Source organism: Teleopsis dalmanni, chromosome 1 (assembly GCF_002237135.1).
Source record: "Teleopsis dalmanni isolate 2A chromosome 1, ASM223713v2, whole genome shotgun sequence".
Taxonomy (NCBI): Eukaryota; Metazoa; Arthropoda; class Insecta; order Diptera; family Diopsidae; genus Teleopsis; species Teleopsis dalmanni.
Genome location: NC_051846.1, coordinates 234,299,583 through 234,312,096, shown reverse-complemented (window position 1 = coordinate 234,312,096; position 12,514 = coordinate 234,299,583). Strand labels below are relative to the sequence as shown.

General features: G+C 31.2%; 1 protein-coding gene and 1 pseudogene across 2 annotated transcripts; both read left to right on the top strand.

Annotated features, from left to right (window-relative positions):
• Positions 1-12,514, top strand: part of LOC119672722 — a 510,988-nt pseudogene that overhangs the window by 341,267 nt on the left and 157,207 nt on the right.
• On the top strand, positions 2,257-7,581 carry LOC119672705 (regulator of nonsense transcripts 1 homolog). Of its 2 annotated transcripts, none has more exons than XM_038083821.1 (8): positions 2,257-2,293; positions 2,820-3,034; positions 3,096-3,253; positions 3,309-3,542; positions 3,613-4,469; positions 4,530-5,597; positions 5,835-6,751; positions 6,840-7,581. In XM_038083821.1, the coding sequence occupies exons 1-8, from the start codon at positions 2,287-2,289 to the stop codon at positions 6,909-6,911; spliced, it is 3,528 nt and encodes a 1,175-aa protein (XP_037939749.1). In that variant the 5' UTR covers positions 2,257-2,286; the 3' UTR covers positions 6,912-7,581. The 2 variants fall into 2 exon arrangements, with proteins under 2 accessions (XP_037939749.1, XP_037939750.1); XM_038083822.1 differs by lacking the exon at positions 2,257-2,293 and adding an exon at positions 2,741-2,760.

Genomic DNA, 12,514 nt, shown 5'->3' with positions numbered 1-12,514 from the left:
ACTACTTAACAATGACTATATATTTTATAAACTGTTTAAAAACAAAGTTTCATTTGCAAAAACATTTCTTAACAATACCGCCTAAATGCCGTTAACGAAAACAAACCACAACCATACAATTTAAAACTTCGGCGGCAACTGATGAACTGCTGAATGCTTCAACGAACGTACAACAAGAGCATTGCAAATAAAAGACAACTCGAAAAATAAAAACAAAAACAGTAACACAACATATGAGCTGCTCTTTCTGCCTGTTGTGCCAAAGTTCCGCCGAGAGAGCAAAGCTAATTGCAACAAATAAAAACAAAAACAAAAACAATTATTCAACTGACTCACTACTAATGAAACATTTTTTTTTATTTGAAATATATTTTGTTTTTTATTTTTTTTTTGTTTTTCTAATAACTATTTTTGCGTATACAATATTGCGCCAGACTCTGAGAGTTAAAGCAACTGTTGAAATATTGGAAAAGGAAACGTTTGGAGAACACTGTCAACAGTGCTTAAGCACTCGGTCAGTAAGCTTTTGCGTATGTTTATATTGTTGCGATAAAAAAAATCCAGCCGACTTTGAGCAGTTTTTTAACTAAGTTTTTGTTTACTTGTTAACAATTTACTTAAATGTGCAGTAAATAAGCTCAACAACAACAATTTAATTACTCATTGGATTGAGTTGTGTTTGAATTTGCGGTTTAAACCTTTCACAGCAATTTTGCTATCATTTACAGTTATTTTCGTTTTTTTTTTTGCATCGTATTTGCGTCATATTTAATTAATGCATTTTAAATTTAAGTAACTGGTTTTTATTGAACTTAATTATGAGCAAATATATGTGCATAAATATACGCAATAAGAAATTCTTGTAACTTAATAAAAAAAATATTAAAATGTCACATCTCAGAAAAAAGTTATAAATTAAGAAAAAAAACTTTTAAGTACCAATAATTTTTAAATTAAATAATTAACATTAAATCAAGTACTCTTACTTACTTACTTACTGTTTTCCTCTTCTCCTTGTGGAGCATAGGGCCTCTGCCATAGATCTAAACCATAGATCTAAATTTGCATTATTAAGTTCTCTGTCTATAGTTTTGCGCCATGTTTGTGCTGGTGCGCCAGGTGTTCTAGAGCCTTGGTACAAACAATAAAAGCAGGGAAAGCAATAATACATTATATGTAAAGTATAATTAAAAACACATGAAGTTTGAAACTACAGCTTTTGGTTTTACAAAATAAGAAAATTATAGATTTAAGGCACCAGAATATTTTAAATATAACCGCCGTGAATATATAACATTCTTGCCTTATAATAACTTGCCTTATGTATATATAAATCTAGGAATTACAGCGCCGCTGTAGCACAAATGTAAGCTACGAAGCTCAACAAAATAATGTAGTAGATTTTATATTAAAATGCACAAAACATTATTATTCTGAAGCTAAAGCTGAAGCTGAATTCTGAAACTCATTCTTAAGTTATCAGCATTAAGAGTAAGAGATAACGTTTATTAAGTCAAAGTTCTAAACATTTTTAATTGTATCTTTTATTAAGTTTTTTTAATAAATAAAATTATTCTAATAATTCTAAAAGCAATTAATTTTTTATATTTTTAAACAATTTACCAATTTATTTTTTTTAACTAACAATTTTAATATTATTTCCATTCCATACCTTCTATTATGGATGATTAACTGGACTGTTACTTACAGTATTAATATAAAAATTTTGCCCTAATATATTAAGATTAAATTTAAAAAAAATTTTATTGCAGTTTTTTTCTGAAAAATTAAAAATGAATAAATTTTCTTTTTTGTAACATAGCTTTGCTGTCTTTTATTGCTATAGCACCCTCATAGGTGTATAACATTCAATAATTATAATAGATATGAGATACAACTATAAAAAATATTACAAATCTGGAGCCCCTTTAATTTCGATAAGTATATAGATAGAAAAGAAAAACGGTTACTCGGTAGCCATTACACAAAATACGAAAATGTCAAGAACACTCAGCACTGCAGACTTGATACGACTGACATTTACGATTTGCTCATTACACATCTAAAAACCGCGTAGTGTATTTATTTAAATGTCATAGAGTGGAAGCAAACATTGTATTGAAGTGCAATTTTGTATAATAAAAGATATTAATAATTATATAGATAAATGGAAACTTAAAAAGTTTTCAAAATATTTGAACAAGTCTAAAATAATTTCAATTTCGGGAATGTTATTATAAATCTTAGTAGCGTTCGTTTTTTTAGAAAAATTTTCCTTTTTACTAAATGGAAGGTAAAAATTTTAATAGAATTTGTATTTGTATATATTTTTTATTAGAATTTTAATATTTGATATTATTTGCGTCTTTATATTATATTTGAAGAGACCACTGTAATTTTTATTAATAATGACTAAAAGCAGTAAGTACGATTTTATTCTTTATTCTATACTTTCGTTCACTTCTCTTTACTTCGTTTATTTGATAATAATTTCGAATAATAAATGAAGTACGATTTTATATTTTGTTTTACACTCTCGTTTATGTTTCTTACTCGCTTTTTCTGACATTTCGCAAATGTAAAAGAACGCAACCTTGCGTTTTTATTGTATTGTGCACAATTTTGACAGCTGGAAGGCAATAGCGGATGTCGGAATCTCACATAAAGAAAAATATTTCTAAATTGTTGTGTAAAAGAAAAGTTTCTAAAAGATACGAAAATAATTTAATTTCACATTATTGTGTATTTAAAACTTTTATTGTTAGTTATATATGATAAATGTAATAAGGGCATACGAATATCAATATTTCTGCTTGTAGCTAAAAATAATAAAAAAAAGTCCGCCACGATGAGTGTAGATGCAGCATTCGGTCCAAGTTCTCAGACTCTGACCTTCCTTGACACTGAGGAAAATGATTTAATTGGTGCGGATACACAAGCATCTGATTTTGATTTTCGCGATTTTACTTTACCATCTCAGTCTCAAATATCTCAACAAGATCCTTTACCAAGTGTAGCAGGTTCTAGCGGCCACGTAAGTTATGATTTTTGCTATTTGCACATGAATATCGAGCTTTAACATTTATATTATATAGCCATTCGGTCGAAAAATAGAATTGCCCAATAAGTTGAGTACAATTACTAATGGATTGGCTGAATTACAGTTTGAAGAAGAAGATGAGGAAACTTCTCTTACATCTGTTAAGGAATTGCCACCACATGCCTGCAAATATTGTGGCATCCACGACAAGGAGTAAATTTATATAAATTTCATTTATTTATTCAATTATAAAAATGTTACAATTTAGAACGGTAGTCATGTGCAATAACTGTAAAAAGTGGTTTTGTAATGGTCGAGGCAGTACATCTGGTTCCCATATCATTAATCACTTAGTACGTGCTAAACATCGTGAAGTCACCCTGCACTCAGACGGGCCATTAGGCGAAACAGTCTTGGAGTGTTATTCTTGTGGTGTTCGTAATGTGTTTCTACTAGGATTTATACCAGCTAAAGCAGATTCTGTAGTTGTTTTACTATGTCGGTATGTTAAGAATTATGTTTAAATTTTGTTACAAAATTTATTGTTTTATACAATTTTATTGTTTTTAAAGACAACCATGTGCTGCACAAAATTCATTGAAAGATTTAAATTGGGAACAAGATCAATGGAAACCTCTTATATCTGATCGTTGTTTTTTGTCATGGCTAGTTAAAACACCAAGCGAGCAAGAACAGTTACGAGCACGTCAAATATCAGCAGCACAAATTAATAAGCTAGAAGAATTATGGAAAGAAAATATTGATGCCACCTTTCAAGATTTAGAGAAGCCTGGAATTGACACTGAACCAGCACAAGTGTTAATGCGTTACGAAGATGGTTATCAGTACGAAAAAATTTTAGGACCGCTCGTACGTCTCGAAGCTGACTACGATAAGAAACTTAAAGAATCCCAAACTCAGGAAAATATTGAAGTTCGTTGGGATATTGGTCTAAATAAAAAAAATATTGCTTACTTTACGTTGGCAAAAACTGACTCTGATATGAAATTAATGCATGGTGATGAGTTGCGTTTAAGATATGTTGGAGAGATGCATAAAGCATGGAGCGAAGTTGGGCATGTTATTAAAGTGCCTGATAATTATGGCGATGATATTGGTTTAGAATTGAAAGCATCACCCGATGCTCCAGTTAAATGCACTTCGAATTTTGCCGTCGACTTCATTTGGAAAAGTACTTCATTCACTCGTATGACTCGTGCATTAAAATTATTTGCAATGGATCGCAATTCTGTTTCTAACTTTATATACTCTCGTTTATTGGGTCATGGTCGTCAAGATGGCAATGATGAAGTTCTATTTCGGTCACAACCACCCAAACTTTACACTGCTCCTAATCTCCCCGACCTAAACCGTTCGCAAGTGTATGCAGTGAAACATGCTTTACAACGTCCACTTAGTTTAATTCAAGGTTAGAAATATTTTCGTAAAATGTAAGCTATTATACTGTGGTTTTTTTAAATCTATTTAGGACCGCCTGGCACAGGAAAAACTGTTACTTCTGCTACTATAGTGTATCAGTTGGTTAAACAACATGGTGGACCCATATTGGTTTGTGCTCCTAGTAATACCGCAGTAGATCAGCTAACAGAAAAGATACATTTAACTAATCTGAAAGCAGTACGTGTGTGTGCTAAATCGAGAGAATCTATTGATAGTCCAGTCAGCTTTTTAGCTTTACATAATCAAATTCGTTGCATGGAAACTAATTCTGAGTTGAAAAAATTGCAACAATTAAAAGATGAAACTGGTGAGCTTAGTTCAGCTGATGAAAAGCGTTATCGTAGCTTAAAACGTGGAGCTGAAAATCAATTACTTGAAGCTGCCGATGTAATTTGTTGCACTTGCGTAGGAGCAGGTGATGCGCGCTTAGCACGAATTAAGTTCTCGTCTATACTTATTGATGAGTCTATGCAATCAACAGAACCGGAATGTATGGTGCCAGTTGTATTAGGTGCAAAACAATTAATACTAGTCGGTGATCATTGCCAACTAGGACCAGTTGTTATGTGTAAAAAAGCGGCACGTGCTGGTCTATCACAAAGTTTGTTTGAAAGATTGGTTGTGCTGGGTATTAGACCATTCCGTTTAGAAGTACAATATCGTATGCATCCTGAGCTTTCACAATTTCCGTCTAACTTCTTTTATGAGGGTTCCTTGCAAAATGGTGTATGTGCAGAAGATCGGAAACTTAAAATTGATTTTCCTTGGCCTCAACCGGATAGACCAATGTTTTTCCTAGTTACTCAAGGTCAGGAAGAAATTGCTGGTTCCGGAACTTCTTACTTAAATCGCACTGAAGCTGCAAATGTTGAAAAAATTACAACACGATTCCTTAAAGCAGGTGTTAGACCAGAGCAAATTGGTATTATAACACCATATGAAGGTCAGAGAGCTTACCTAGTACAATATATGCAATACCAAGGTAGTTTACATTCAAAACTCTATCAAGAAATTGAAATAGCCAGTGTAGACGCTTTTCAAGGTAGAGAAAAAGATTTGATTATAATGTCGTGCGTACGTTCCAATGAAAGACAAGGTAAATGATTTTTTTGTCAATTTTTATAAAAACATAATTTAAATATATCATTCTTATAATATAATCTTATTAATCTTAGTCTATATTATTATATTATTATTGTATTATTATAGTATTATTGTATTATTATAGTATTATTGTATTATTATAGTATTATTGTATTATTATAGTATTATTGTATTATTGTATTATATTATTAATTTCAATAATCATATGACTTCTGTGGTTGTGTTTAAGGTATTGGTTTCTTAAATGATCCTCGTCGTTTGAATGTTGCTTTAACTCGTTCCAAGTATGGCACAATTATTGTTGGAAACCCGAAAGTTTTATCAAAACAAGCATTGTGGAATCATTTGTTAAATTTCTACAAGGATCGCAAAGTACTTGTTGAAGGTTCCTTGAACAATTTGAAGGAGTCTTTAATACAATTTCAAAAACCGAAGAAAATTGTTAATACACTTAATATGGGTGCACACTTTATGAATACAATAATGGCAAATGCAAAAGAAGTTATTGTACCTGGATCTGTATACGACAGAACTAGCAATTATGGTATTAGTAGTGGTCCAAGTAATTTACCTGGCAATAGTTTTGGTTTGGGTTTCAATACTGGTATGGGTGGTGGAAACTTTAACTCAAATCAGGGTATGTTGATGTCACAAAATTATATGACAGGACCTAGCTATTCAGGCGGACGTGTTCCTGTTGGCAACGCCACACAAAATGCTGTATCCAATTATCAACAGTGGGGCAATCAACATGATTCTATTAGTTATGTTTCCCCAGAACGTGTGCGTGCAACTTTGAATAATATGCCCGTACCTGTTGGTATGTTTATGAATATGGGAAATATGCCTCGTCGCTTTTATAATCAACAAGCGGTGCAAGCTGCTGTAAAACAAGGACGAAACGGTGGTGGTAATGGGCAGACTAAAACTAATGGTTCTAACGGTTCTACTAGGAACCAGCAGGGTGGCAAAGGACGTCCCATTTTGGCCAATAGTTTTACAAGCGTTATATCACAAGCTAGTGCGTCACCACTTACTCAAAATATGTCCCAGCACGGTGGATTCGCCCTATCGCAACAACCGGATCTTTCTCAAGATTTTGGACAAATTTCCCAAATAGATGTTTTATCTCAAGATATATCAGGAGTAAGTAAATTGAACCTTTCTTTGAATTTATCTTGGTATTTAGTTTTATTACAAATTGTGTTTGTCTAATATATAACTTATATTTTAGGCTCAGCTACAGAGTGATCGTCTAAGTTTGGGCTTTAACAGCCAAAGCCAATTGACTCAACCGCCTTATTGATCCTATGGTTGATTATAACGCTACGTTAAACAATCAACCGTCAACAAAATTACAAAAAAAAAATTTTATAACTACAAATAAAAATTTTGAATCAACTATGCACACAGAACACTGCATTAGCAGACGCTGAAGATACTGAGAGAATACTTGAAAAGCGTTAATGACTTTTCCAACTTTCCAGATATTTTCAATGAAGTTTGGAAATAGTGAAACACATTGAAGGACGCGGTGATCTTGACAAAAATGTACAATTGTGTGCAAATGTGTGCTTTTGAACAACAAATATAAACCAACAAAAAAGGGAAACGGAAGGAGACAATGCAAACTAGAGAATTAAAAACATTAACCAGCCGTCGTTGCAACAAGAATGGAGAGCGATTGACAAGAAATTATAAACAATTTTCTTTATTAACGGAAGTACCTAGCATGAAACGTATGTTAAATATTTCAATGGAAACGTACTTTATGGGCGAACATCTATTCAGTTATAAATGCGCCAGACTAAATATCGTACCATTCCAAACAGTACGCACAGTTAACCAATTTGCTTGGTTGAACCTATGACATTGGCTAAAAAAAGCTATGAGGAATGCATAAAAATGCAACTGAGAAGGAGCAGAAATAAATGGGCCAACACAAAAAAAAAAAAACAAAACAAAGATTGGAAAAATATGCATAACTGAAAAATTATACTTTTAGACTTTAGGAATTATTATAGACAAACATTCTCCCAGTTGTTTTATGTCACCTTATTAGTTTCTTGAAATTTTGTTTTTCTCTTTCTTCATTTCGCAAAAATCCAAATTTAATTAATATAATTTAAAAAAATTATTACAAACAAATCAATCAAAACAATTTATCCACATTGTTAATTAATAATTTTCCCACAAATAAAATTTAAATAAAAACTAAATGTACGAGTATGTGTAAAAATTTGTTTTTAAATAACAAAATACAAAGTAAAATATTCTAAATGTTAAAGTGAAAAAAAAGAGACAACTTTGTGTAAATTTTGTTATTCGTTTAAAAAACGATTTTGAATTAAAAAATAAATTTTAATTGGTAAAACTAAAATCTTGTGATATGTATTCATAATTAGTAAAGTAATTTTCATTGGTGTCTTCTCTAACTTTTACTTTAAGAGAATTTCTGGAACTAGAAAAACAAATTTTTTTTTATTTGACGTGCAAATTTTTTAATGCTTAAACATTTATAAGTATTTCTTCGAAAAACCATTTTCAAATTCAAAATAATATCGGAGATATAGCCGAAAAAGAAGCTCACTTGTTCCCAAAACGGTCGGGTCTACGTTTCGGAACCACTCGTTGCCAGCGACGACCAAGTGTCGTTCAATACCTCCCAAAAGGACTTCAGAAGTAGGTCTCAGCGGGTTACAACAACAACTGTCACTAGTCTGTTAAACTAGTAACTGTTATTCCTAGTATTATGTAGGCCTGTATCTGTATCTAATAACTAACAGTTATTATTCGGAAGACAAAAGGATTCAAGACATTACCTAGTACGTCCCACGTTGTCTAGATGGTACTCCACGTAGCGCCTCTCATATAGTGTCAACACTAGATACAGATACTGTTTTGAAACAGTATTTTGGTAAAAATAACTTAAATTTAAATAATGTATATCGAGTTGTTATATGGTCTATTCGATTAGTTTAATTTTTAACTATTTTTTCCAATAAATATGGCCGTATGACGTGAATGGTGGCATGAATTAACATAACCCCATAAAAAGCCTAATACTTAACTGACAATGCGTTAAGCGCGCTTTATAGCAAGTTGCTTCATCTTGTTGGAATCAATAGCGCTTGCCTTCACCGTAACGGCAGCACTAATTACTACATAACAAAAACAAAATATACAGAATAACAACTGCTTCTGTTAGTTATTATAGATAAAAAATTAAGACTCACCTTTAGGTTTTAATATTCACTCATTCGAAATCTATTCGTGGCGGTGGCGTAGCCGAGGGGTGGGATGTGGAGATGGATTTCTCTGCAATGACGATATAATTTGCATATAATTACTACCAAAATAATATCTGCTAGTATATCCAGTTCTTGGCACAATACCGGTTATGCTGCTACTTCGTGGTGGGGGTATTTGTAGCTTATTCGATTATTAACAAATAACCAAAAAAATATTTTCCATTATATCTCTCCCTCGGTACAAAACTCCGGCCGAGAGAGGGATATAACATATTCGATTACGACAAATAACTACTTGTAGGAAATAAATATTTATCTGATGTATTAGTTTATTCTTAGTATATGTTAGAAGGCAAATTGACATGGAAATGTCACACATGCGGAAAAGTTGGGGAGAGTTATAGTTACAGACCACCAATCGTGCCGAGTGAAAGATATTTGTTGCGACCCAATGCTCCTCCTAGGAGTTGAAGGATTTAATATATATATATGTTAAAGTTGTGTTTAATGTTAGGGTGGTTGATAAATGGCTTGAAAATGATCTGTTTATTGAATCAGATCATCAAGGAGTTTCCTTATTAAAGTTTTTAGGTACTTACCATCATATGAGTTCACAAACTTTGTTAAAAAAAAAAAACATTAATAATGCAAAATTTGGGGAAATGCAATTCTTTATTAAACTTTGGTTAACATAACATTTAGAATGTTAGTTATTTTTGTTAACAACGAGCTGTTGCATTTTTCGAGCACTTCCACCTAAGTTTGAACATTGTAATTATAATTATTTGTGATATTTGTATATAAGGCTCTTAACTGACAGGCCAATCTTACACAATTGTTGGCTGTTCTTTTTTTTGTGTTTTTATTTTTTATTTTACTTTTTTTTACATTTTATTATTTTGCGTTTTTTTTTACATTTTGTTTCTTACTTTCGTTTTACAAAAATATATAGGAATAACATTCATATTTCATTCTATCAAAGAAGGATGTGCAGCTATGAGTCGCGACTTCTATTATAAATTTCTTCTCTTTGTCAACCGGTCAGAGGTCAGGTCAAGGCGGCTTGATAAATTAAAATTAATCTGGGCATAAGTAAACTCTTCAGCAATTGCTGAACGCCTTTAAAGGAACGTTAATTGCTTCGATCAATTACGACTCGATTGATTGTACTCTCTTTACTTGTTACAAATATTGATGATTGATGATTGATGATACTCAAATTAAAATCGAACTCTCAATTTAGATGATGTTGAGATAGACTGATGGCGTTGGCGTTGGCGTTGTTCAGAACTGCACATCCCTTAACAATGGTTTTTTTTTAAATTACTTAAAACGATTTTTACTTTAATGGCATAAAATTTTTTTACATATTATAAATTTAGTTAAAGCGCTGCATCCTAGCATTTACAAAGAAGTTTCCTTCATAGAAGGCGTATACAACAGTATCTGTTGCTTGTTTACAATTGCCAGCAATGCTGTTGACGTTCGACATCAGAGTCAGACTCAGACTGTCGTGCAGCAAAATAAAGTTGTTAAAATTCTTGGATTGTGAAAATTTCTTTCTTAGCACGACATATAGCACGATAGAGTCGAACCCTTCATCAACATTGCTAACATTACAATTAAACTTGATTTATTAAACACTTAAAAAAATATCAAAAAAGAAAAAACAAAAATTTACTTTATAATTTCAAATAAAAACTTTCTAAAAAAGTACATAAATAACTCATATTAATATCTATACTAAATTTATCTTCAATTTATTTAGTATCTCAAGCCCATCAGCGACAGAGGCTTGGCCAGTTTTCTTATATAAATTAATGTTGTCTTCATTTCTGACAGAACATTCTTGAAGAATCTTCAAGAACTTAACACATTAATAAATAATTTTTTTTTGCGTTTTTTGCTTTAATTTTTTTTTTTAAATATAAACTGAAGATAAATTAAAGTTCATTTAAATATTTTTTTTTTGACTTTTGATTTTTACCTTAAAAAAACTTTTTTTTTTTAGCTTTTAATTTTTATACTTTTTTTTGAACATTTTCACTCTTCATTTTTTAATAAAAAAATCTTGATAAAAAACTTGTATGAGTTTTCATTTCTTTGCTGTTGTTCTTCAGTTTTGCATAGCATAATTAATTGATAAATTAATTCTGTAATGAAGGGGGTTGTGATGACTTATTTTTTAATATATTTTTTTTATTTTTATTTTTTTTGTTACAACAGACAAACAATCCTTTCTTACAGTGTGTGTGTTGGACTGATCTATATATTTGATTTGACTTTATTTTATTACTTCTTTAGATGTCTATTAGACGTGTTTATTTGAGGCATTACGATAACAGGTTGACAGATGAAAATGGTTGCCAAATTTCAAAATAAAAATCGATTTGGTTCTAACTGGACAATGACGTACTAGTCAGCTGCTTCAACTAAAGTGGAACCTGTTCAGTAGCACTACGATATCAGTGTTGAAATACTAAGCAGACATGCTATGAAATGGAGTACCCTAATAAGTGGAGGAGGAATTCAAGTCTCACCTTCTTTGTCAAGGTTCATTTTTGGCCAACAGAAAATTAAAAATTTTCCGGATACATTTTTTTCTACCGACCTGATAAGAACTGTCGTCCTGCAAAATTAGAAACTTTATAGACTTGCAAAGTTGTACATACTACGAAACTGAGTCTCCCCTTTAATAATTTTTGTCATATTGTGGCTCTGAAGAGAAATCCATGTCTCACCTTCTTTGTCAATGCCCATCTTTGATAAACAGAAGGTTAAAAATTTTCGGGATACAATTCTTACCGACGTGACAGAACCGTGGTTTTGTAAAATTAGAAACATTTATAGATTTGTTAAGTTGGTGCACTTTCACGTGAATGAGGGAATTTGCCACCAAAAATAACTAGCAAGAAAAAACTCATAGAGGCTGTAATAATGTTAATTTATTATTATATTATCTCATAATAATTGTTAATAGTACTTACGCCTTTCTTTAAAATCGTAAAGTGTAATAATTATATTATTAACGATTTATATAGTAAGAAGGCTGTAGTAATTTGCTCCTAAAAGGCGCAAATTTTGAAATTTATTGCTAAACAACACTGTTTTGCCTTAGTGCCGGGGCACAAATACGCCGGCTCTCATGCTGGAGTTTGAACGGCCATATTGTTTTTTCTCTCATTCTCAAATTTAAAATTTGCATTCACGGTTGCCATTTATGGTACTTTAGTACCAAAATTGTTCATTTATAACACTATGAAAAACACAGAACAAAAAAACAAAAAGGTCCAAAAACATTTTGTACCTTTTTTTGCAGAAATGGTACCTTTTTAAACCAATTTTGGTACAGGAAAAAATTTTCAAGTGGCAACCGTGTTTGCATTGAAAACAATAACAATTGTACTCGTGCCGTGCCCGAGACACTCTGCATAACATGACCCTAAGTAGTCAGTGAGAGCCCACATTCTCTACATATCGAATAATTCATACATATGGTAATGTGAAATAAATATTTAAATTAATTAAATTAAATTAAATTAAATTAAATTAAATTAAATTAAATTAAATTAAATAAATAAATAATATTTCATACATATGGTAATGTGAAAAAATATTTAAATTAATTAAATTAAATAAATATATTAATATTATATAT

Bases quoted from the DNA above. Each gene is read 5' to 3' on its own strand.
- LOC119672705 (XM_038083821.1), top strand. The intron at 4,470-4,529 runs GTTAGAAATATT...AAATCTATTTAG, and splicing joins TCCACTTAGTTTAATTCAAG to GACCGCCTGGCACAGGAAAA. The intron at 6,752-6,839 runs GTAAGTAAATTG...CTTATATTTTAG, and splicing joins TATCTCAAGATATATCAGGA to GCTCAGCTACAGAGTGATCG.